This window comes from Haemaphysalis longicornis, unplaced genomic scaffold, assembly GCF_048455015.1.
Source record: "Haemaphysalis longicornis isolate Haplotype H1 unplaced genomic scaffold, Haemaphysalis longicornis Haplotype H1 scaffold_2, whole genome shotgun sequence".
Lineage (NCBI taxonomy): Eukaryota > Metazoa > Arthropoda > Arachnida > Ixodida > Ixodidae > Haemaphysalis > Haemaphysalis longicornis.
The window spans coordinates 250,464,292-250,488,474 of NW_027526295.1; the positions used below are offsets into that span (position 1 = coordinate 250,464,292).

A 24,183-nucleotide genomic window follows, 5' to 3' on the forward strand; every position below is an offset into this window, starting at 1 on the left:
GAAAAATGTAGCCGATTACGGTGTGTCTCGGCGCGATCAATTATTGTAGCGAACCGTGTAACCTGTCTACGCTGAAGTAATCTTATTAATCTGCCCAAATTTAATAAAATACTGCGAAATTGTATCGCTTGTACCTGGATTTCTACCCTTGCCTAAGATTACTCGCGTCCCATGTGGACAAGCCTCCATTGCCTTCTGACGTTGAAAGTATTGGCGTGGCTTGTACAATGGCAGGATTACTTGCAGCCATAGACTATACTAAGTGGAACCTGTGTATGGTCCTGAAGCTATTCCCTACGGAGCCTTCAACAATTAAAGCAGTTTTGTGCTCACTCAGCTACTCGATTTAATCAAAGCTGCATGGCGTAGTGACGTCGTTCCTTTGCAGCTGGAAAGCGGCGCATGTCGTTCCTATACGAAAACCTGGCAATTCAGCGATGCAATAGCCGACCTCTTCCTCTTTCTGTGGTCTTGCCTCGCCTTGCTTCCGACGAGAATGCGACATCTTGCGGTGACGGGAATCCGCGTAGACGATGCATCCGCATACATCGCATGGATACATGCGCCCAATCATCGTTCCTCCTTGACTTCATACGCGAAACAAATATTTTCATGTTCATCTAATCAACTTTCGTCATCATCAACTGATAGCCCCTCATCTACGCCCTGTGGAAAAATAAATGCTTTTTTTTTTAAAAAGAGAGACGTTAACACAAGATAAAAGGAACACTGGAACTTGAATGCATGCCTCAAGAGTACAAAACCGAGCCCTCAAGTACATACCATGATGCTGAGAAGGATTTTCTTTGCGAAAAGCACCAAGGAATGCTTTGTCGGTGCTGCAAGACGGGACGCCACAGCGACTTCTGTGATGTTATACTCCCTACGCGTATTACGGGAGTACCCGCACTTTCAGTGAAAACGACCGCAGTAGATCCAAGTTCAGTCCTTCTGGAGAAATATGGCTACCTTTGGGTAGCGTGCCTGCCTTTGTGCTTTATTAGCGAAGCTGTGTTCTGGGTTAAGTAAACTGTCAACTCATCACCATACTTTACCATTTCATTCTGATCTCGGCACTCTCAGTCCCGAACCATCTACTGGGTTCAGAAGTGGCGTCCCAAGAAAGTGCGCGCTGTTAGCTAATGTACCGGTGTCCTAAAGTCAACGCATTTCAGTAAACAGAAGAAATTAAACCCACCGGGGTTTAAATCCACGCTGCATCGTAAAGTGAGAAGCAAAAATTTGCGTGATGCAGCGTCCTAAAGTAAAGAAATATATATTACATTCCATTTTTCTCGCTTGTTTAATGTGCTTTGCCATTATAAAATTATTTTCTCGTTGTATATTCTGGGCTATCTGTGAGTTGTGGAAAAACACCATATTTACTGCGCGCACGGGGCAATGTTAAACAACAAAAAAACTAACTTTTTCACGATATTGATGATAAGATGAGTACAAATTATTTTATTGTCAGGAATGCGTCTATAGTTGCGTTCCCTCACACAAAAAAATGAGAACTTCTTTTCAATGGCAAAAGCATGCAGGCAGGCAAAAATAACGACCACAAAAAATACCCTTCTCTTTACAGCACTACTCGCTGCTCCAAATAGAAAACCTTTTTTTTAACCAACGTTCCTTAATTACTAATCTCAGAAAGTAAAACATTCCCCGATTGCGAAGGATTTGTTTAAGACAGCAAGACAAATACTTGCGGGAAGGCTTTAAAAACCGCGTGACAATATTGTAGTACTGAGAAAATGGTATAGAAAAAAAAAACAGGGAACTCCCAAACAAGGCAGCGAACAGTTGTTTGTAGCGCATTGTCTAATGGCGCTTACCATGCAGGACTGATTATCCCTTTGGTAGGATGCGGAAAGAGGGCAAGTAATTGCCTTCGTTCAACGCGCAGCAAAAGCACTTTCTCACGGCAAACACGCAACTCGATGCCAAAGGACGATCGCATCCCTTCGGACCTAGAGTTAATAACGCGGTGGTCGCCCGAACGGCAGGTCATGGAGGGAACAAGGAAAGGGGGAAAATGAGCCGAACCGAACAAGTTAGAGGGGAAAGAAAGGGAGCGGACGGGTTTGTCTCCTTCGCGTAGTGTATATATACACAGCTGGTTGGGCTGCTCGCGTGTTAATTGTGCGCGCAGGACCTTCCGGTCGATGCGCCCATCCTGTCGCTTCTCGCAGGATGTTCCGTTTCTTTTTGTTCCTACTTTGGGAAGCGAGTGGGGCGAATGTGAAAGAAAAGGTAGCGGCGCGACAACATCGCCAATTCGATTTGGGCTGGGTCATTTGGCAGGCGCGCATGCTTCCAGACGCCGCACCTTCGACGAGAACAGTCCTGCGTAATTGAGCGAAGCCAACAGGCTTTTTTTTTTTCTGACTTCTTTCGTCATAATTTGGAACACTCGCCGGGAGAGATTCGACCAAAGCAAGGTACACCTAGGATAACGAATAAAAGGCTCGCACGACATCTTTATTAGTAGCTCGTGTTTCGCAAAAAACAGAAAGAAAAGAGAAACACGAATAGGGAAAGCAGAGTTGAAGAGCCATTGAATCAGGTTTTCGCTTTTTGACTTGTCTGGTGTGAAGCTTATTTAAGCATAAAAGTAAGAGTCACCTAGATAGTAGCGCTATCCCTTCTGATAGTATAGTAGAGGGAGTCTAGAACTGATTCATAGCCCGGCGCTAGAAACTTTAACCGGCTGACTCGATCGGTGACTGTCAGTGACATGGCAGACGCACTTCACTATTACGAATTCTAATTGAACGTTGTTCGCCCTTGTCTGGAAAGATCTCCCCGAAAGATTACGCTGAAAATGACTTACAAAACCCGAAGACAGAGCTCCGATTGAGCAAGTTATAAAGGTTGCTGTCTAAATGCCTATTGCACCAAGGATATTCTATAGCTGTGGAACAATGGGGCAGTAGTACACCGTGAATTTGAGATTTTATTCAATATCCCTTTTTAACGCATAGCCTTAAAGGCCCCGTGTAGGAGAAAGATCGGCATTGCCGTCGACGTACACCGTGAGCGAAAAATCGGCGGACGTGAAAACTGTAGTAGTGGCACCTTGTGGCGTCCACTGAAACCGCCGAGGCGGTAAGGAGCTGCCCCAACAGGTGCCGTGCAAGCAGATATGGTAAGCTTTCACCGCTCTGAAAGTTTGTACACAATGCGAACAGGGCGCGATGAAGCTATGCGTTCCACTCTTATACGCGAAGTTTAGACTTCCTCTAATCTCTTGTCGAAAAAAAAAAATGCCGGTAGTTTAATGTCACAATATGTGTGACAAAGCCTAACCACTGTATAAATTTGTAGACTTATTGCGCTGAAAAATCTAAAAAAAAGTGCGGGAAAAGTGGATCTGCATAGAAAACAGTCACTGTACAATGATACAATTTTTTTCGTTTTTTTCGATCGTTCATGTATTTAGTCCGGAATCGTGCGCGTATGAGGTCGGTGAGGTTATGTGTGCTTGTAGTATTGTATACGGTAGACAACTATCATGCAATATAAATTATTGTGCTGATCTCATGGCCAGCGCCTCGTCAAGGCCTGCTTGGAGCCACTGCCACAACAATTTGCAGACAAAAAATACCTGTAAACATTTTCGCGAGAGAACATGAATGGTTAGAGCACCCTGAATCTTCTCATTTTCAGTTTGATATTATTGAAGATTGTCTTGAAATTTGGGGTTGTAGACATTCATGTACTGGCCGTTGTCGCCAAGAATGACACCGAGTCGTAGGTAAGGCATTTATTTAATACCGAGTCCCCGAGTCCCATTATTACCGGTGTCCTACCATCCAAGCAGAGGGCACACTCGGTACGTGATGTGAGCGACCGTGCTTCGTCGTCTTCGGTGGTACGCTTAGCGCCACCATGCTAGCTACCACAAGTACGACGCGCTGCTGTTGTCAATGTACAGAGAATTCGTATTACCTTAACATTCACCCGACGGCTGCGTTCTAAGAGCAAATAATGAAAATGTCTGCTTTCTTTGTAAGCAACGCGAAAGCAAACAAAACGATGATGAAGGCATTCTTGAAATGCGACCGGGGGAATTCGCCAGTTCACTTTGTATTTGGTTTCCTATTTCATATTTCCGTTCTCGCTTGGGACTGGGCCACCGTGGCTCGAGTACCGTAAGAACAACTGCTCAAGACGTCTTGACAATGCTGTCCTCCACGGGGCTTTTACTTCTTTATGGCAGGTTATGAGAGCCACTACAAAAGCGATTCCGGGGGGTGCGCGCGACAGGACGACTTCCGTCTTTTGTTTGGAGATATCTGCTTAGATTGCGCAAAAGCTTGACGTTGCACCCTTGAGGGGAAACTGTCTCGGAAGAGATCATTTCCTAGCCGTCTTTCCAGCGTGAAAAAAAAAACACATGAGGAAAACCTTGGGGAGAACAACTTCGAAAGAATGCCCGTTAGGAAAGGCATCATCTAGCTCCGGCTATTGTGCCCGTCTGAAGCTTATGCGGCACCTACGCGACACACTTGTTCCTGTCTTGAAGGGAGAAGAACAATACCAGAGCAAAGCCTCGAATAGGGCTTGCAAAAGTGTGCAAACGTCTCCAAATGCGTATCTATCTCTCGAGAGGCGATGTTTAGAGAGGTTTTTCGTGTGAAGGTTTGGTTCACTTTCCTTCGTGCATGTGCGGCTTTCGTCAGTCTTCTTGGCCAGAACGTTCTTCTCAAGAAGGTGCGCAAGAAATCGCTACCGAAAAAGTCACTCGGTCCTACAAACATTAGAGCAGGGCGGGCTAAGATATTGCGGTCTTGATACAAGATCTTAGCAGGGTGGGTACATCTTTGTCCCAAGTGCATAAAATGGCACACATGAGAACTTTCATTTTGAAGCCGTAGATGCATGTGTATACAAATGGGGCTTTATGTTTTTCTTTACTATGCTTTGCCATTTTATGGACCTCGCACGTAAGGCAGGCCTTTTTATTGTTAATCGGAATTTTGATATTGTATAATTCGCACCTGACGCGTAAAATATGAAGTGTACTTGTCTGGCTTGTTTTTACGCCATTGTTGCGGAGTAGCTCCAAGTTGTTTCTTGGTGAGCACGCCTTAAATTTGCCCTCACATATTTGATATAGCGATTCCTGATATAGATTTGGGTAAGATTAGATATCGCAACACACTGAGCAAGAGCCCTGATAATTGAACGGCTTGAAATTTTCGACGTTTCCACATTTGTTTACGGTGCATGGAGGAGACATGGTAATTATAAACAAAATCTAACGGAAACAGAGAGGACGTGCTTAGCCTGAGTCAAGATAATGTAATAACTTAAGCGCGATTACCAGAGCTCTGAAAGATGGAAGGAAAGCCGGTAGACAAAGGGCGGCACCGCTAATGACCTCCTTTGTGGCTCTGTAATCATATGTTGATAGGAAAACATTGTGACTATAGTAGCATGCAATCGCGGCTGCTGAAAGCCCACGAAGAACTTTTACAACTTCCAGACAGTTTTATCTTATGTTTATTGCTTATTAGACTTGCACCTTAACGTGGTACGGAGGTGGGTTTCTGCCCACACATTGCACTTAAACTCTAGTGTTTTCAAGTGTTGGAAAAGGGGCTGTCGAAATTCGCGTTCGCCAACAAGTTATGGTATTACCCGAGCCCGTGTCCTCCTGTTGATCACATAAATGGAGGTCAATAACAAACAGGATACATACCAGCTCCCTTCTCAATAAAATTCAGAATAAACAATGTCGACGTGACCTCAAAGTGCAGTTTCAAACAGTCGTAGCGTTTTGAGACAAAATGTTACATAGTAGCAGGGTCACCGGTTTTTATTCAGACAGACATATTTTATACCACTGTCCCGACACAACGCAGACATCCCCTGGGCTGTTTTCTCAGGCAGTAAAGTACGCAGTCCCACAATCCTTCGAAGGGAGATCTTCGAAGCCTACCAAATGAACAGGAAAGGGAGCAATTGCATCAGCGAACCGTCCGTGTCACTGCTAGACAAGAGAAGCGCTTAACTAACGTGACTTGCTGTCTACAAATCGTCACGCGGCGGATAAAATTGTTGTTGCCATTCTAACTAATCTGTTGTTATCACTTTTTACGTCTAAAGTTTCTTGCTAGAACTGTCAAAAGTCTCTTGTTAAAACTCGGAACTGTTTCTTGTTAGAAAACGACAGTACGTCTGGGAGCGAAGCTGCTTGTGGAAAACTGAACCTCTACCAAACGACAGAATAATAAAAACACAGTGAGGAAAAGCGCACGTTGAGTGCCATTGGTCTGGTCAGTACTTTTCCGGTCGCTGTCATCCCAACACCAAAGCACTCCAAAAAAAATATGCCCGGCTTACTTTAATCTGTTCAATGCAAAGAAAAAAAAAGAATCATAATTTATTGATATAGCAGACGAGAATAAAAGGTCTAAAGTCGATATAAACTACACCGATAGCTTCAAATCTCGTTATGCAGGTAATTTTGGGTTGCTGGAAGAACGAATAAAATAAAAATAAAATAAAAAAAGCGGACATAGCGGTTTTCCTCGTAGAAGCAGAGTCAGACTTTAACATCGTTGGATTGTTTCTTTGCTGTTTTACAAACCCTCCGTCTCTCGGCAAGGAAAAAAAATCTTGGCATGTTTTGGTCAGCATTCAGGTCTCAGCCTCTGTAGTCGAGAGGGGGGTGTAAAATTAAGGCCCACGGCCTCAAAGGGAACTCCCGCTCCCCCCAAAAAATTATGCTCTCAGAAAAGCCTTCGTAGCGGGCGTGACCTCTCGGGGATAGAGCTCTAAACTGATTGCTTATCAGGACCTGAGCTTGCAAAATCTTAGCTCGTGCTGAGGTTAACACTAATGTGCCCCGTGTTTCTACATGGAGGCGACAAAGCCGTGCCGCCTACATGAAAAGAAATATTGAACAAAAGCTAGTTCAATAAACTCGTATCCTTAGTGCCCATTTCGTAGGCCGTTGGCGCTTTAATGAAATAATGGCCTTCGAGTTATGCACGAGTGCTACTAATTAAAAATTATTATAATTAGTGACAGTGCCGTACAGAGTTTCTTATTCACCAGAAAAACCAGCCAGCGCTCTGTTGTCCCTTACCACGTGCAGAAGAACGTTGAGACGACATTCATAAATATTGCACACTTGAATAGATGTGGCGCTCCTAAATAATACCGGGGCTCTAAATATGTGGGCGCAGTGCATTGCGTTTCCGAAATATTTTCGTTAACGTATCTTCACATTAAGAATGCCATTACATTTTTTAATGCAGGCAGTTTCAAACCATCTCTTACCTTACTTTCCTGGGTGAAGGGCCGGCGGGGTTTTGGCTGCCTTTGATTACTTTGTCTCGAAACACCGGTAATATTCCCAGCACTCATTGAATGAATAGTGCGAAATCTCTCTTGACTGCTTCGTTAATCTCATAGGGATATCTGTAAACGGGTAGGATATCTCGTACGGATGTGAACCGTCGTTGCCATTCTTTACTTTTGGAAGGCGGCATAAGCAGTGTAATACACACCTGTATCCGGCCTCAAACATTTCTGGCGCGAGATTGGTCACCTCGGCTTTTCAAAGTTCGCATTTTATTTGCCATTACCGCTGAAAACTTGAAACAACTCAGCTGCAAAGTGCAGACTTACTACAGCTCCGTATGCTTTCACAACCGTCCGTCAAAAGTTGGTGCACAAAATGGCAGAAACCCCAAAAGTAAAAGAGTGGGACTAAAAATCCAACAAGCGAAATAGTACAGGGCACCGTAAGCCGCTCGGGTAAAATATCGTCGGCTCGAGGGTGGGTTCTTTCAGGAGAATAAATGGCGCTGTGGTCCGGCCGCCGGATGGAAGCGCCGTCCCGACGTGCTTATTTTAGTCTTTTTCGACGGATAGACAAAATAGAGTACGAAAAATGTCGAGCCGGAATTCCAGCCGAAGCTGTACCTCGGCAATAATACGTCAAACATAAGATGAGGCAAGAGGGCCTGGTTGGGAAAACATGCGAAAATAGACACGTGAGGCCAAAAAAGACTTAACCAAAGGTAAACAAGCTACGGAGAAAAAAAGAAGGAAGCCCTGAGGTGAAGCATCTCAGTTTCTTTTGAGCCCACCTGATTGACGGCTGTCGTTGCGTTCCGAACCATCCATAACCAGGCACATATGCTCGCGAGGCACTGCCGAGGTTAACACATCAGTAAGTTTTGTTTTACCACGGTTTTGTTTCATCCCTCTGAGGGAAGCTGTCAAAACTTCCCTTGGTTGAGCACACTGCCCCTCCCATACTGTTTTTTATGCAATTTTTTTGCGCACGCTTACCATCTATCTCAGAGCGGGAAAGGGTAATTACAAGTGAATATGATTGATTGTAAGGTTTAACGCGCCAACGCAACGCAGGAGATGAGGCGCGCCGTAGTGGAGGGCTCCGGATTAATTTTGACCGCCTGGGGATTTTGAACGTGCCCGAAATCTCGTGCACAAGGGGCAATTTTGCTTTTCGCCTCCATCAGAAAAGCGGCCGCCGCGACCGGAAATCGAACCCACGACCTCGTGCTCAGCAGCGCAACGCCTTAGCCACTGAGCCACCGTGGCGGGTAATTACGAGTGAATAGTTCCCCTCGTTATTCATTCACGTTCTCCTGACTAGATTTTCAATAAAACGCTACAACATTCTCGTTAGCGTCAAGGCACACGTTTTAAAGATAAGATACTTCCCTTTTGTGCAAGGTCGCCCCAGCTGCCTAAAGTGCTCGCGAGCGGTGTGTTTCTGTATGCGTTGCAAATCGCACCGCGTTTGCACCGTCCTTGTAGATGATAACGCATCCTTGGCTAGGCTGTCAGCATGTTTGTTTCCGGCTACACCGACTGCGAAATCCATCGCCTTACCTAACTCTCGCATCTCCCTGTTCACAGCCATCACCTTCCTCGCCACATGCACCCCTCTCTCAATAATCTCGGTTACTGTGCTCACGATGACCAGCACATTTGGGCACAGCGTCCTAAACTCACCAGCTTGAAGAGCGCCCTTGTCGGCTTAGGTGTTTTGAAGGCAGATGCCTTGAGGCCGGCCCTTGGCATTCTGGGGGTAGGCGTAGGCGTTGCCGAACGGTTCGACGTAGGGGTTCGGACGAAAGGCAACTGTCTTTGTTTCCTTCTGCCCGACTGGTCTGCCGACGTGGTGGCCGGCACCCCACGAAGGGGTGAAGCGACGGCCTGGTCCTGCGTTGGCCACGCGAAGATCGTTAGTTACCTGCCGTACTCAATGATATTGTTGCGGAGCAAGGAAAACGCTTATTCACACGGTATAGTAAACGAATGTGTGTCTATTGGCAGATAATTAGGAAGGCAAATTCGGACAGGCAGCTAGGTCTTTCAGCTCGTGCACACGCTAGTTCACCAGAGCATCTTCTTCTTCCTCGACGGATAGCCAGGCTGCCGCACAACCATGGCACATGCCCACTTTGGGGGATTGCGCCCTTTGCAAGTCCAGTGTCTGGCCAGCTCATTTCTCGACTAGCTCATTTCTCTAATAAGTTCCACGCGGCAATATATATGAGTAAAATTGGGGGCAGTTTAGTGAATTTGCGGTCATCGACCGCATGAAAAGTGAGAGGCGGTTTTTGTGGGATAAAACATTTTCTCACCAAATTATACATTACAGCGCCAACACCGTGTGGTTACAGGCTTAAATCGGAGTATGAATACACGCGGATTATACATGGTCGCCATTAGGAATGCCATTGGGGAGGCCTGTGTATTAAGCGCTTGGAATGGCGGCAGGCCTAAAAGAATAGAAATAATGCTCTCCGCGAAAGCGACTACGGCGAGGCCACCCTAATAGGCACCTAAAGGGGTCATTGGAGAGTTTTTGGAGCACAAATTGACGCGTACATCAAATCCAATGTTCTGGCATAGTAAAGCCAGCGCAAGAAATTTTGTGCTCGAGTTCTGCCCGACAGAGTCTCTGGGCGTCACAAATAGTTCTCTGGGCGTCACAGCCTTAGTTTTACTGCGCTCACTTGATGTGAGGGGGATGGGGGTGGTCAGCTTCGGCTGCGAACTTTGACCGCCTTTGCAAAGTAAAGCGCCATCTGATGTGGCCACACCGGAGCTTCTGGAAGCATCGCGGCGACTATGTTCGCCCGCAACTGGCTCGACCCCTAGGAGTCCCGTAGCTGGAACTGCTCGTGGAGTTGGAGCTCGCGGTTCCGGTCGTGGCGGAGCATCCTCAACATCCGCGATCTGTGTGTGGAGTGCCCGGGCCTCTGCCGCTGGGGGCTGCTCGAGGGCGTCTTTTGGCGCGTGCCCGACGGATTGTGCGCCAACGAGAGATGGCTCTGGCATTGGCACTCCCGCCGACGCGGCGGGTGTCGACGCGCCCGAAGCCCTCTTACTCCGAAGCCGAACCAAGACCGGCCTCCGAGCACCATCGCGGGCTGGGACGTCTTTTTTGGTCGCCGTAGCCTGCCGGTTGAGCTCCGCGTAGGCTTGCGAACGGTGCAAAGCCAAGGACACGAAAGACGCGGTCGGGCCCCTTTGTCTCGCGGCGGCGTTGGCGAGGCCAGGTTCCGGATGAAGCCCGGTGGGCGCTCGGTGGGGCTTGCCGCTGGAGATGACGTTTCCGTCCCTCCGTCCCGTGCAACGAGGCAGTTCTCGGCGTCGGCGTATTTGCCGCCTCTGGCTGTCGCGGCAGTGCTGGTTCGTTGGTTCTGCGTCAAGATATCAATGGGGGTGGTGGTGGAGGCCCATACGGCGGCGCATACCCACTCAGGGAGATTGGCCAATAAGATTTTTTTTCATTAAAAAGAACCAGACAAGGCAATATAGTACAGTCGAAGATAGAATTTAGTGTGTAGATTGAAGAGAGAAATAGAAAAAGAAAGCGGAACGAGAGAGCCTGACCGGAATCATTTAAAACCGCAGACGACCCGTCTATGAAATGAAGGAATGGATGGCATGACAAACATCCCCATGGCAGTGGTCTAGCTTCGTGCCCCCAAAAGACAGAAGCACTGGCAACGTTAGTGGCATTCCAAAACGGCGCAGGGGAGCCTCCAGCAGCCTTCTTCGATGATGAGAAAATCGGCGGCAAAAAAGGAAGAAATGCTCATGCGATTCAATTTCATGGCCGAAGTGGCACAAGGGTGAGGTTCTTGAATCTACCCGGGGTAGGTACTTATTTAGTGTTAGAACACCACAACGAAACGAGGTCAGCGAAACTTCGCACAAGCGAGTTTGGCAGAGGCTTCTTTTCCAAAGAAACCTGAGATGTTGGAGTTCCGGAGAAGTGTGCAGCCCGTGATCAGACACGTCCTGGGCCAACAGATATTGGCGATAACGGGCTAGCAACATGTAAGCAAACGGGGGAAGCATCTCCACAATTGGTAAAGCCAATGCCATTTTTGCTAACGCATCCGCGGCTTCATAAGGGCTAATCCACAGTGGCCAGGCAGCCAAACAAGCCTAATTTCCCGCACATAAGTGGGAACGTAGGAGTAAAAAGTTTTAAGCACCAGACTGGCAGTTTCCAAGGAAAGGACTGTGCACACGGAAAAGGAATCAGTGAGTATCATCACTGAACATTGCGCCGAGTCGAGTTTCCGGACGGCAAGAAGAATAGCCAGATATTCTGCATAACATATGGGGATATAATCTGGTAGACGCAATGAAAAAGACTAATTCAATGCCGGAGAGAAGATACCCACCCCAAATTTCTCATTTTTTGCCGAGGCGTCGGTTGCAATAACCACGTGCGATGGCTATTCAGGCTGGTAAGCCAGGAGAATGTTTTTCATTAAGTTGGTTGGAAGAAACTTAGCATGTTTTGGGAAAATATTATAGAAAGAAACCTCCACTGCTGCGGGTTGAGACTGTAAGACGGGAACTGAAAGGAGCGTGGTGTTTAGTGGATGAAGTAAAGAATTGGCAAAAATGACCTGCGGTCGCCGGATACGAGACCAATAGGAACCGAAAAACGCACTTGCGTGTTGGATAACAACAGCCTGTGATATGGCCAGCGGTGACTCTAGGAACTTTGCAAATGCATTGATGGTTAGATATTTAAACCTGGAATTCTGCGTTGGGACTCCGGCCTCCAAGTACAATACCCGAATCGCGACGTAACCGGGTAAGCCTAAGCAGCAACGCAATGCTTGTCGTTCCAGCTTCACCAAAGGCAGGAGCTTATAGATCGCAGAGCCAGAGAATAAAACACACCCAAATTCTAAAATTGGTCGAACATACATGCTGTAAATCATCAAGAGCGTATCTACCCTGAGACCTGTTCTTTTGTAGCTAAGACCCTTAGTAGAGCTACAGCACGGGATCCTTTCGCAGCTATATGTTCAATGTGTAAGCGCGAATTCAATTTTCTGTCATATATCACTCCAAGATATTTTAGCGAATCAACCTGACGAATGGTTTGTTGGTGATACGATAACGAAATCGATATTTGGTCCGTGAGAGGGAACATGAGGATGGCACACTTATTAATGTTTAAAGAAAATTTCAAAGTATCCAGCCATGCTTACTGGGCATTCAAATGTGATTGAAGGGAATGAAATAAGGAATGAATGTCTTGCGATGAAGAGAAAAAGGCGATGTTTTTTTTTTGCGATAGAATGCCCGTTGGCATAAAAATAACTTATTTACAAATATACATGGGCCCCCGTCTCTCGAAGGAAGTCAAGAAGGGCGCGGTGGTGGGGTCCCCAGAGCCACCGCTGAAGGTCGGGGGATCTTCCAGGATGGAGGCCTGTGCCTCTCAGGTGTCGCTTTCTGGCTGAGGCCAGTGAAGGACACGTCCATATGAGATGGTCCGCATCAGCTTGTGCGGCCGGAGCTGTGCAGAAGGGGCAGGTGTCGTCGAACGGGGCATGGTAGCGTGGTGGCCACGCCCGGGTCACAGCAGGTGAAAGCGCCACTCCAACGCGAAGTCTGCGCAGCAAAACCTCTTCCCAGCGAGCAAGTCTACTGGGGAGGTCCGTTCCACACGGGGGGATGAGGGCACGTGTGGCGCGACGCAGATCGTCCTTCCGTTGGATAAAGTTTTCTATCGGACCGGTTGCTAACATTGGCAGCGGCCGAGGAATATACGTCGGGTGACAAGCCATATCCACTGCAATGTGAGCGGGGAGCGTATTCCGCATAACCCACACCAGCCTGAGAGGGCAGGGGTACGTGTCTAGTAGTGTGTGGATGTCCCTTGAAATGGTACAATTGTTCGATACTTGGCGTAAATCCCGTATCGCCGCGGTGGAGTCCGTATAAAGATGTAGGATGGAACCCACGGGGGCGCGCTGTAGGGCCGGCGTTAGTGCCTGTAGGCCATCCCGGATGGCTGTGAGCTCCGCCAGTAGAGAGGGCAGGGTGCGGGTGGTTTGGTAGAGGCAAGTTTGAGAAGCGTCAGGATAAACGGGACACTGCATCGCCGTAGATAAAACGCCATCCTTGGCACAAGCGTCCACGAAGGCCTCTATCGCCTCGTACTGGGTCGCAGCCGTCAGTAGTGGTCCTCTCGCACATGCTTTTCCGGTAGTTCGAGTGTGCAGTCTAGTCAGTGGTCGGTTGTCGGTCACCTGGTGATACCGCCACGGCGGCCTGGTTACAGGACGATCTGGTGAAGCAGGTAGGGAACAACCCATATAGCTAGCCAAAGCCGCTGCTTCCGCAACAAAAGTACGTTTGTGTATGCGGGCTGAGCGACGTTGTTCGACGAGCTCGTCAAGCGTGTTAAGCTGAGCCTCAGCTTGGAGCGATGGTATCGGGGTCATTGCAGGAAGGCAGGTGATGGTGCGCATAGCGGCTCTGTTGATAGCCTCAAGTCGGGCCCACTCCGTCTGAGTCATGTACTGGAATTGGGCCTGATAAACCAGTCAAGGCTGCAGTACTGACCTCACCAGGAGGCGAGCCATCTTAGAGCAGGAACCACCAGACTTCTGTGAGATGCGTCGAATCAGGTGAAGCATCTGCATCTGCATAGACATATGTATGTACATCTCGGTGAATGGGTATGGAGCTCAAAAGCACTGTAAATAGCACTAGGGAGATAACAGACCCCTGGGGGACTCCACGTGTCTGCTTATACAGAGAAGAGGTGGCGCGTGTTGCTCGTGTAGCTGCAGCCTTCGCCTTCTTCCTCTCCAACGGCACTGTGCAGCTCGAGAGGTCGAGATTCTTTCTCTTCAACGTCATCTGCGGGGGACAATTAGCACGGAATAAAAAGAAGCTGTCGGAGCCAGTGGTAACCGCAGTGAATGACGTACCATATTAGAAAAATATTTATCAACCCAATCCTTCTGACAGGACGAGGTAATTGTAGCTGGCGAAAGGAAAATGTTGAAGGTAGGAACATTTGGTTCATGTCTTTGCTTGAATGCACCTCCCTCTATAGTATTTACTTGAGTGATGTTGTAGAATTGAACTTGCAGTTGTGTATATTTTATGAACAGAGAACCCACATCAGACAATTGTATGACAAGGCAACAGTCAAGCGCAATGAGGCTTACGCGGCGTCAAAATACCACCATGCGGCCAACCTAGCAAAATCTGAAATGCCAAAAACACGAAGTCCCGCCTTCGCTGACTGAAAAAACCTACATACATACAATATGGGTAAAAAATCATGAGCCATTCTACTCTTTAAAGGTAAATAACCAGCGAGCCCTAGCAGGATGTATAGAGTGGAGCACTATAGGTGGAAGGTGGAAGCAAATTTTATTTCTCTAGAGCATTGCCGGTGGTCATTCTTAATAAATACAATGACATACGCGCGAGAAGTTTTATTGCTACTCTACTTATGTTGAAAATGGGACATATTAACAAATATACTCAATATCCACCTCCAAGTCAGCTAAACTACCCTGACGACGACGTCGTCAGTAGTGACGTCACACGCCTCCTATAAAAAAGCCGGGTAATGGTACTGGAGGTGGGATGAGGGAGTTGGGAAAAGGTGCCACAAAATTGCTCGCGTACGGGTTGGTCAAATGCATCACTGCGACGCAAGCGCTGAGAGAGAGAGTAAACGTGTTTATTGCAAAAAGCAATGGGGAGGAGTCCTCAGTCCAAGACCCCTTGAGCTTTCCCCGCCTCAACAGCCCTCAACACCAGCAGGCGCTGGTCATTGAGGTCGGAGCTGGTCAGAGCTCTCTCCCAAAGCTCGCGAGAAGGAATGGAGGGATTTCGCGAATGTAGTGGGGCGTGCGCGCAGCCCCCTACCATATGAAAGAGCGTCCCGGGGGCTCCGCAGAAGCGGCATAGCGGAGAATATACGGTGGGGTGCAAGATATGGCATTTAGTGGGATGGGGGAAAGTATTCGTCTGGAGTGCACGGAGCTGCCGTTCCTCCTCTTTCGTTAGGTGTTTATGCGGTGCTGGGTAGGTGATACGCCCCAACTTGTAGTGCTGCGTTATTTCGTGATACGTGATCAGCGGGGTTGGCCTCTCTTGCTCGCTTCCCGGGGCCCGGCGGGATATGAGTGGTCTAAAGCGAAATTCTCCGCTATTCTAGGCACGCCCTTAGATCACGCGGCCTTAACATCCTAAAGGGTATGCCGGTGGAGGCAAGCGCTCCTGTGGTGAGCCATGAAGGAAAGAAGGCCGGTATGAATCATTGCTAGGTTGCTGTAGTGGCACATGAATAGTATGAAATGAGTTCAGAAAGGACAGAAAAAGAAGTACGAAGCACCAATAGACAAAAAAAAGAACAAAAAGAATAAACTTGTAGGATCTTTATTTTTAACTTCAATAATCCGCATATGTGTTTTGAACTTGAACAGAGAAGGCAAACGTGGCAGGGGGTGGCAGAAGGTTAGATGGGCAGATGAGATCGAGAAGTTTGCGGGGATAAATTGGTCGCAGTTAGCACAGGACCGGGATAAATGGAGATCTATGGGAGAGGCCTTTGCCTTGTTGTGGGTGGAGATATGATGATGGTGGTGGTGATGATGATGATGATGATGGTGATATGTGTTTGAGACCTCTGTAGAGACTTGATTACCGCTCACGCAGCACCTGCTGCGTGAAAAAAAGGTAGAGGGAGAGGCAGAGAGAGAGAAAACGAGAGAAAGAGAGAGAGAAGAGAAGAAGAAATAATAAATAGTAGTTCACTTCAGTTTTTTCTTATTTTTTGATTCATAAACTACGCCACTAAATTCTAGCGCCACATTTACTGTGCTCTCTTTACCCTTCTGTGTGATAACAACAGCGTAGGTCGAAAGCAACATTGGGAAACAAAGACACTCACGTAGCCTCTCGAATTGAAGACCCGTATATGCCGTCTTTGCACTTGATTCAAGGAGCAATGACTGGGTGCCAGTGTGGCGTAAGAATAAGTCGCGAGACCGCTTAACTGTAATGTGAAGAGCTCAATGCGTGCGAAGCATGCTTGGACACTGCGAAAAAGAAAGCACCACTGTTTATCCGTTTGGATTGCTTGACTTTAGCTATGCGCACAGAAATAGGAGACGGTGGAGATTGATCTGTTGAAGAAAACAAATAAGAGAAAATTTGGCAGAAAGAATAAACAAAGTTAAAACCCAAAGTGCAGGTCATACTTGATAACCCTGCCCTTTAAGCTTCAGACACCGATTCTCTGAGAAAACGTTCTGGGCACGTGGACAAGAAAAGGCACATGGAATGTGCTTACGAGGCCAGAGGCGATGGCTGGAAAAGCGTTCGCACTGCTTTGCAGAGCTGGGCAAAGAAGAGAAAAGGCGTGCGGTGGGGACAAGTTCATGATCATCACCATCGTCACCAGCCTATCTACGCCCACTGCGGACGAGATATAACGAAGCAAACAGCGAAATGCGCAAAACGTCGTCGAGTTGAAATCCACGGTTACGTGACACAAATAACCACCCAGTGTGTCGAAATCTCAGCTGCAAGCGTGGGCAGCCGAAAGAAAGGCACGAAAGGAAAATCTCCCTGAAGGTGCCATAAATCTACATGCGCCTGTCGGGCAGACCGCGGGCTGTCCGCGTATCCTCCGGGGAAAAGCTGCCACAGCGAGAAAAGCGAGAGGAAAAACGAAACGCGCGCGAGTGAGGCAGAAATTACCCCTTTCATGCATGACTTTTTTTTTTTATGCCAAACCAAATTTTCTGTTTTTTTTAATTGTGGTGCCCTATAAGCCCACAAACAGAAAATATGGCTTGTAGTGAAATATTAACGAATATATTAGTGAGACAATTAATTAGGACGTCTGGTAATTAATAGTTTGACATCAAACAGAAACGTCTCTTTTGCAAGTTATCCTAAAATTTATGAACCCATAATCCTACAAACAAAAATGAATTGCGTAGTGCACGTATTTCTAGATGTACATGCAAAAATGGTTGGAATAAAACTAGTACCGCCGTTTTTTTCGCCACAATGTCTAATTTTTTCTTCACCGGAGCTAGTGCTTCTTTGTAGCGTTCAGCTCGCGCTAAAACGCAACCACGGTGATGTTTATTGCACTAAGCATCCTTGAAGAACAATTGCTCAGAAAATTAGCAGTTTTGGTTTCGTTGTCTATGCTCTATAGGAACTTTTATGTAGCGGTGTCAATTGACACGGCCAGGGGCGCAAGGGTTAGTTAAAACAAAGTGGCAATAGAACTGGAAGAAGACGAAGAAAAAAAAAGACATGACAGCAAGGTGCTGGGTTTCAGCCGCGCAGATCTTTGCTGTGCCGTACACTTATTCCTTTCGGTATCTGGCGTGTCCCGTGCCATGCCGTGCCATGCCTAGATGGCCATGCCGGACTACCTTAAAAAAGATCGCAGCGTTTATGATCATAGCTGTAATTTCCTTCCCGCCCACTGTCTCTCGTTCACCACCTTCTCTTCTTGTTTTATTTCTTTACATACTTTACATGTTATTTTCCACTCTTCTTTACCTTTTCTAGTTTTGATTTTATATTGGTTTCAACCCTTTCTGGGGCTAGATCTTATATTCGGGCAGTTTATTTTTTTTCTGTTTATATTACCTCCTTAACCGCCTACTTTAAATGCATTCGTTAAATGTATTTCTTTAATTCCCGAGCATATACTTTTTCTCTGTGAGTGCCCCTTTCCTGGCCAATCCCCCTAAGTGGGTATGGGCCATATATTCTGGCACCTACACTAACTTGGGCTGCAGTTCAGGGCGCTGTGACGGTCGTGTGTGTGCCCCGGCTAATCCGAACCAGATGGAGGAACTTTGACCGCAGGAAGTTTTCCCGTGGGAACGCGCGGCCGCTTCGCTAAGGACATATGGTTCCTCTTTGCCTCGGGGCGAGCCAGGCTTCCCTCCGCTCGACGCGTCCTTGGCGGGTGGGCAGACAGCCACGTCGTCCACCGCCGCTTGATGCCGGCACTTTTCCCCCTTTTCCCCGCCGCTGCTCGGACGTAGGAGGAGGAGATCGAGGAGCGAACGGAGGGGATCGAGGTTAGACTTGGGGCGACCGTCTTGCCATTCGGACGCAGCCGTAGGAGCAATCCGAAAACGCGCCCCTCCCAAGAGCCCGCACGCTGCCAGCGTTTCCTGCCCCGGTCCACACCTCGAGCCCGCCGAGCTACCGGTCCTGCCCGGCCTCCCCTTCCTGACCGCTGCCTACACCTCGAGCCCGCCGAACTACTCGTCCGGTACTGCCTCCCGTTCCGCCCTGCGGATCCACCGCGCAGGCCTTTCGAGCCGCCAGCCCCGCACTACCTCCATCTCCTGGCCCCGAGACCCACTTGACCCATCGGCGTCCCGTCGACGATTAACCACCCCTGCAACCCGAACGAGTCCGCCCAATCTGGTGAGGAAGCCGGCACCACTGAGGCACCCCATTAAACTAATTGTTAATGTTTTTCGCCCGCCTCAGTGTGTCTCATTTCCTCCAAGCTCTGCGTGGACCCACCTTAATATAAGCTGTGCACGAGCGTCACAGCCCCGTCATCACAGGTTTCAGCCGCGTTGCGGTTATAGGATGGGAGATTTACTCGTCCCGTTGCTTCGAGAAGATAAAAGCCCACGCGTGCGCGTCTAGAAGCGAAAAGGATGGTGTCGGTCGGAGCAGGAAATTTATGGGTACTAGCTGCTCTGATGGCCAGTGGCCCTTTAGGGAGAAATAGGAATTTACAATCAGGCGACAAAGCTTTAACGTCAACGGGACGCGGCATTGCCATTACGATGGGCTGCGAGATGCGTAAAATAGTTCTTTGTTGCGGCTTGTATTGTTTGTATGCTGTGTACAATAGCTAGCGCTGAATGCGCATACAAGCCTCTGTTCGCGCAGTATTGGTTTACGGGTGACCACGTCCTAATTGCTTGTGCGGAGGGCTAAAATTGCCGCCGTGGGGACCTATGTAGAGTATTCATTAAATAGTTTAGCGGACGATTTCTTCTCTTGGCAACACAGAAAACCGCCATGAAAGTGCCCATCATGTCTGCGCATGAGCCCGCATCCCGCAGAAAAAACAAACTGGCCCCGGCATCCGTCGTCTGCGCCGTTATTACCTGATTCTCGGTCGTGGCGTCAACCTAATGAATAATCGCAGTGACATTTTGTGGGGACGCTCTACTTTCCCTTGAGAACTCCGCATCAGTACCGAGAATGAAGCCGCGGTTACGAAAAAATTGGCCGCGTATCTGCTCCTTTCGTTGCAAATGTCGATGAACGACGATAGCCGACTGGCGCCCCTGGCAAGTAAATGCCTCCCTTCTCTTTCCCCCTCACCTCTAATGCTGTTCCTCTCCCATCTCGTTCCTCCCAAGATAACACGATAAATGTTTGCTCAAGTCAACCTAATTTACAGGGTTCCACTGCTACAAGTCGGGTGCATCGATGCCAGCGCTGCCGTACGGCGGAGACGCGCGTGAATCAAGGCGCCCTGCTCCAACGTTTATAGAACCACGTTGCCCTACTCCGCGTGCGTTCCAAGCGGAATGTCGAAACTCTCTAGTAGAACCTTTCGTTGCTGTTACCGTTTGATTTATTTAAATGCCGCAGGTAGCGCGGTCAACTGCAGGCGACGGGTTTCTGCAGTTGACGTAGTATTTTATTTGCTATTGCAACAACCAAAACATCGTAATTTTTTTACAAGGGAACACTGCAAATGTCATTCATGTATTGATTTTCTGTCCTATATTTGCGTAATGTCTTGTTCTTGTTCAACAATGGGCCTCCTCGATTTTCCAGTCCCGGATCGTCCGCGGACAACCCGAGGATTGTCTTTGGACCGGATATTGCGTCATGCTTACGTAGCCGGGTAGTCCCGGGCAGTCCCGACGTGCTTTGCGTCACAAAATCGAGGACCGGACTACTTCCGTCGTTTCGAAAATCGTCTCCTACGCGAAATGTCGGCGGCGGACTTGCGCGCGCTCATGGATGTCGCAGATTTCGACAGTTCGGACTCGGAAGACTTCACTAACAGCGACGAAGATGATGAGGTGGGAGAGTTTGTGTCCATGGTGTCGCTTTTAAGCAAGTTAGCGAGGGACGAGCGGCACCGAGTCCCACTCTACGTGGAAAGCGTTGTGGCTCGCTACAAGGACTTCGAGTTCAAGAAGCTGTTTCGACTGTCGAGAGCTACAACAGAAGCCCTCGATGGAGAATTTTCAACGTCATCGTTTTACCCGCAAGGTAATCGAGGCAGGCCCAAGATAACCGCCGAGAAGACTGTGCTGCTTGCACTTACGTACATTGGTACGCAGTCGACTCTCTACAGAATCGCCGACAAGTTCGACGTCAGCGAGTCGACTGTACACGCTGCCATCACCCGTGTTGTGGGATTCCTGCTAGAAATCAGCGCTCGAGAAATCCGGTGGCCCAACGTCGACGAGCGTGAAAGGATCAAGAGCTCGTTTCTTTCTCTGCGTCGCGTACCAGGAGGAGGACTGCCAGACGTGGTCGGGGCAATCGACGGTTGCCACATTCGCATTTCCCGTCCCTCGGAGTCTGCGGACAGCTACTTCAACCGCAAGAAGTTCTACTCGATCGTCATCCAGGATGTGTGTGATGGAGACTTAATGTTCACAGACGTGTTCGTTGGGTTCCCTGGAAGTGCACATGACGCCAGAGTGCTCCGGGAGAGCTTCTTTTTTCAAGATGCGGCGTCCAAGTGTGAAGGTGAGGTTTTAGCGTGCCGTTGCTATTATGGAAATAAATAAAAAAACACCATTGTTACGTTTGGTTTGCCCGCTTAGGTATGCCCAAAAGCTTGGGCACGATGAAGCTAATGTTTTAATTTCCCTACGGCCCCGTGCCCCCGGATTGTTTGCCAAATTAAGGGATTCTTGGAGATTTTGGGGAAGGCCATCGCTTGCTTTGTTTCAGATTCTCGGCAAACCGTTTCGTGCCGCCGTTGTTGTACGTATGTTGGTGATGGAAAAGCTGTTTAGATACGCAGAAGACAATCTAGATTATTTTAATGCGAACTCGTAGGCGGAACATTCAACACATTCTTATCCTAAGCCTGACTGCTTTCAACTTTTGCAGGCGGATACCTCATCGGTGATGCAGCATACCCGCTGTTGCCATGGCTGCTGCCCCCATACAAGCAAACAACGGGGAACTGGCAACCGCGCATGTCTACCTTCAACACCGCACACAGCCGGCAGCGGGTCGCCATTGAGCGCGCCTTCGTCTTACTGAAGGCCCGCTTTCAACGCCTCCTCTACGTGGACGTGGCCAGCATTGGGTTCACTGTGGACATTGTGCTGACAGCCTGCGTCCTTCACAACATTGCAGGAAGGGCTGCTGACGCGATGGATGAGGAAGATGTGGACCTGGACAGTGTGGCTGATACCTTGTCTCCAGGTTCACCACAAGAACAGGAGACGACTGGTCAAGCAGCTGCGCTGCGAGACAACATTGCTCGCTCTTTAGAGTCCCATTAGGTCTAACAACGAGTTCTTTCTTACTCTGTGTGTGTGTGCGTGTGTGCGTGTGTGCGTGTGTGTGCGTGTGTGTGTGTGTGTGTGTGTGTGCATGTTGTGCATGTAGCAAGGAATATGGATGGCGCTTTTTCGCACTAGAAACTTTTCTAATTATTTTATTATACTGTGTCTGCGTGTCTGCGTGAAGGTTTGTTTGAGTGCATTATCTGTATGTCTGACAACAGTAATATATTACCTGGCAACTTTTCATGACAGAAGCGTTTTATTTTACTTTGTTTTGGTAAATGTTCATTTGACTGTGTGCACTGTACGTCTTTTTGACTGGCAATTCGTGACTGCGTTGTTCATTTGACAACAGCGATACAGAACTGCTTAGCAAGGTAAGTTGACGGGTTTCTGGGGCATTAAACCAGTGAGCATGGGCGTCGGCAGGGGTCTGCAAAAGGGGCACGACCACCGCGGGGTGTGGGGGAAACGACGCAGGTGGAGGCTTTGGGATTTGGGGTGAGGGTGAACCTCAACTTCAAGGCCATAGAGGTGACGAAGAGGCGACTGGAGTGGTGGTGGAGGAAACGTAGGGAAGGGATGAGTACACAGGCGGAGTAATCATACGGATGAGAATTTAGAACAGTGAGGGGAGAAAAAAACGGGGGTGGGGGTGATGATTTTTTAAGCAAGGAAGAGAGGGAGATGGGAGGGAGGATGCAAATCTATTAGGTTAGCTGGGAGTAGGGCGAGGAGGCGTAATAAAACTGGCAAGTTGGTTGCTGACAACCGACGCCCCGATTCAAAGGGCAAGCCACTAATCATCATCATCATCATCATCTTCATCCCTCCAAGCTGCAGGCCAGCGCAATTCCCCCCCCCCCTCGCCCGCCTCCCCCTTAGTGCAATTCGTTTGCCCCCCTCAAGACAAACTCCTGCCGACGCCTATACCAGTGAGTGCATCTTTGTTCTGTTTCCTTGCGTGCTTGACGGCAGCCCCGACTTCTGCAATTCTAATTGAACGCTTCTACTGGGCATTTTTTACTTCAACATTTTATTTTCGGCAGGTGCTGCAGAACTTCTCGGAAGGGTGTATAGCAGGTACGACGCAAACAAGATGCGTGATTTGACCGGGAAGGAAATTGACTGCAGATTTCATACGTACACATGGGCCTGGAGGCTCCATCGCCATCGGTGGTCCAACGCAATCATGGATGTTAATACAAGCCCTTTCTAATGACTGCAAAATCAATTCCCGTGGAGACGATACCTTACCATTGGCATCCAAGCAGGGCAGCTGTCAAAACGCACGGAGGTCCAATCTAGCCCATGCATTCTAGGCTGCGGTGTGAAGTTTACCCTGCTCCAAAAATGTTGCTCACAAGCAGGTATGGCAGCGGTTTTATGAAAACGGTTAGAAACTTTCCAATTCTGTGCATACAAACCATGTAACAACATAGAGATCAAAGTCACGTGGTTACTCCCACACCCTGTACATGTGTTCGGTAAAGAATCCAAACCGAATTTTCTGTAAGATGCATACTTCTGTGTCAATTAAGCAAAGCATGCAATTCGATCGCCGTCTGCGCGGGTTGTGTTCAGTCACCGAAGAACATTACAGGACACTCTAGAGTGGACATTAAACACCGGTATTTATAAGCGTTAATTCTGTCAAAACTATTCACCTATCTATTACAGAGTTTACAGCTCCGCGCATTGTGTGCCAAGAGTGTTTTTAGGCTTTACCGCCTTTACGTCAGCGTGGACTTGAATATATAACGTTTCATACGGGACTACAGTGTCACCACACACGCTGGTGAAGCTGGTTAATAAAAATGAGTTCCAGTGGTCCAAACGAACAAACGTTGTCGCATATTTGTTACAGTACAATAACTTAACACTTTGTGTACTGCCTATAACAAGACAATATAGGTAAAAAAAGGATGGAATAAAACGTAAGCGGACTCGTGAAGTGTAACAGCTAGAACAAGCCTGTTCTTTGCATCGTTCAGAAAAAGAATGAGAGGGAACAATAAACTAACACGGTCAAAGAATACTTTACAGGTGCAGAAAAAATAACAGAACACCAAAATATCAACACAAAACAGATAATCTAAAATATTAAAAACATAAGTTGTGTTAACCAACAAAAAGTTGAGCATCAGTTAGCAGTGCGAAAACACTTTGTTGAATGAAAGAAGCAGTAACACTCTAGCAATTTTGCACATTTTGGCGGCCTGAAGCGGCCGCAATCTTGTCGCCTATCTTCTCGAGCACGGCAATGCGTTCCCGGTGACTTCTCTCACGGGAAGCCTCAGCCTCTGCCCGGGCTGCAAGGCGCTGTCTGTGTCGC

At 48.1% G+C, this 24,183-nt stretch overlaps 1 protein-coding gene across 1 annotated transcript; it reads left to right on the forward strand.

Moving 5' to 3' along the window:
- Window positions 1-20,303: 20,303 nt before the first annotated feature.
- On the forward strand, window positions 20,304-21,845 carry LOC144168586 (uncharacterized). Its single transcript, XM_077697540.1, has 2 exons — window positions 20,304-21,075; window positions 21,445-21,845. The coding sequence occupies exons 1-2, from the start codon at window positions 20,304-20,306 to the stop codon at window positions 21,843-21,845; spliced, it is 1,173 nt and encodes a 390-aa protein (XP_077553666.1).
- The last annotated feature ends 2,338 nt before the right edge of the window (window positions 21,846-24,183 follow it).

Coding starts and splice junctions, on each gene's coding strand:
- LOC144168586 (XM_077697540.1), top strand. CDS start 20,304: ATGTCGGCGGCGGACTTGCGCGCGCTCATGGATGTCGCAGATTTCGAC. Junction 21,076..21,444: donor TGCGGCGTCCAAGTGTGAAG/GTGAGGTTTTAG, acceptor CAACTTTTGCAG/GCGGATACCTCATCGGTGAT.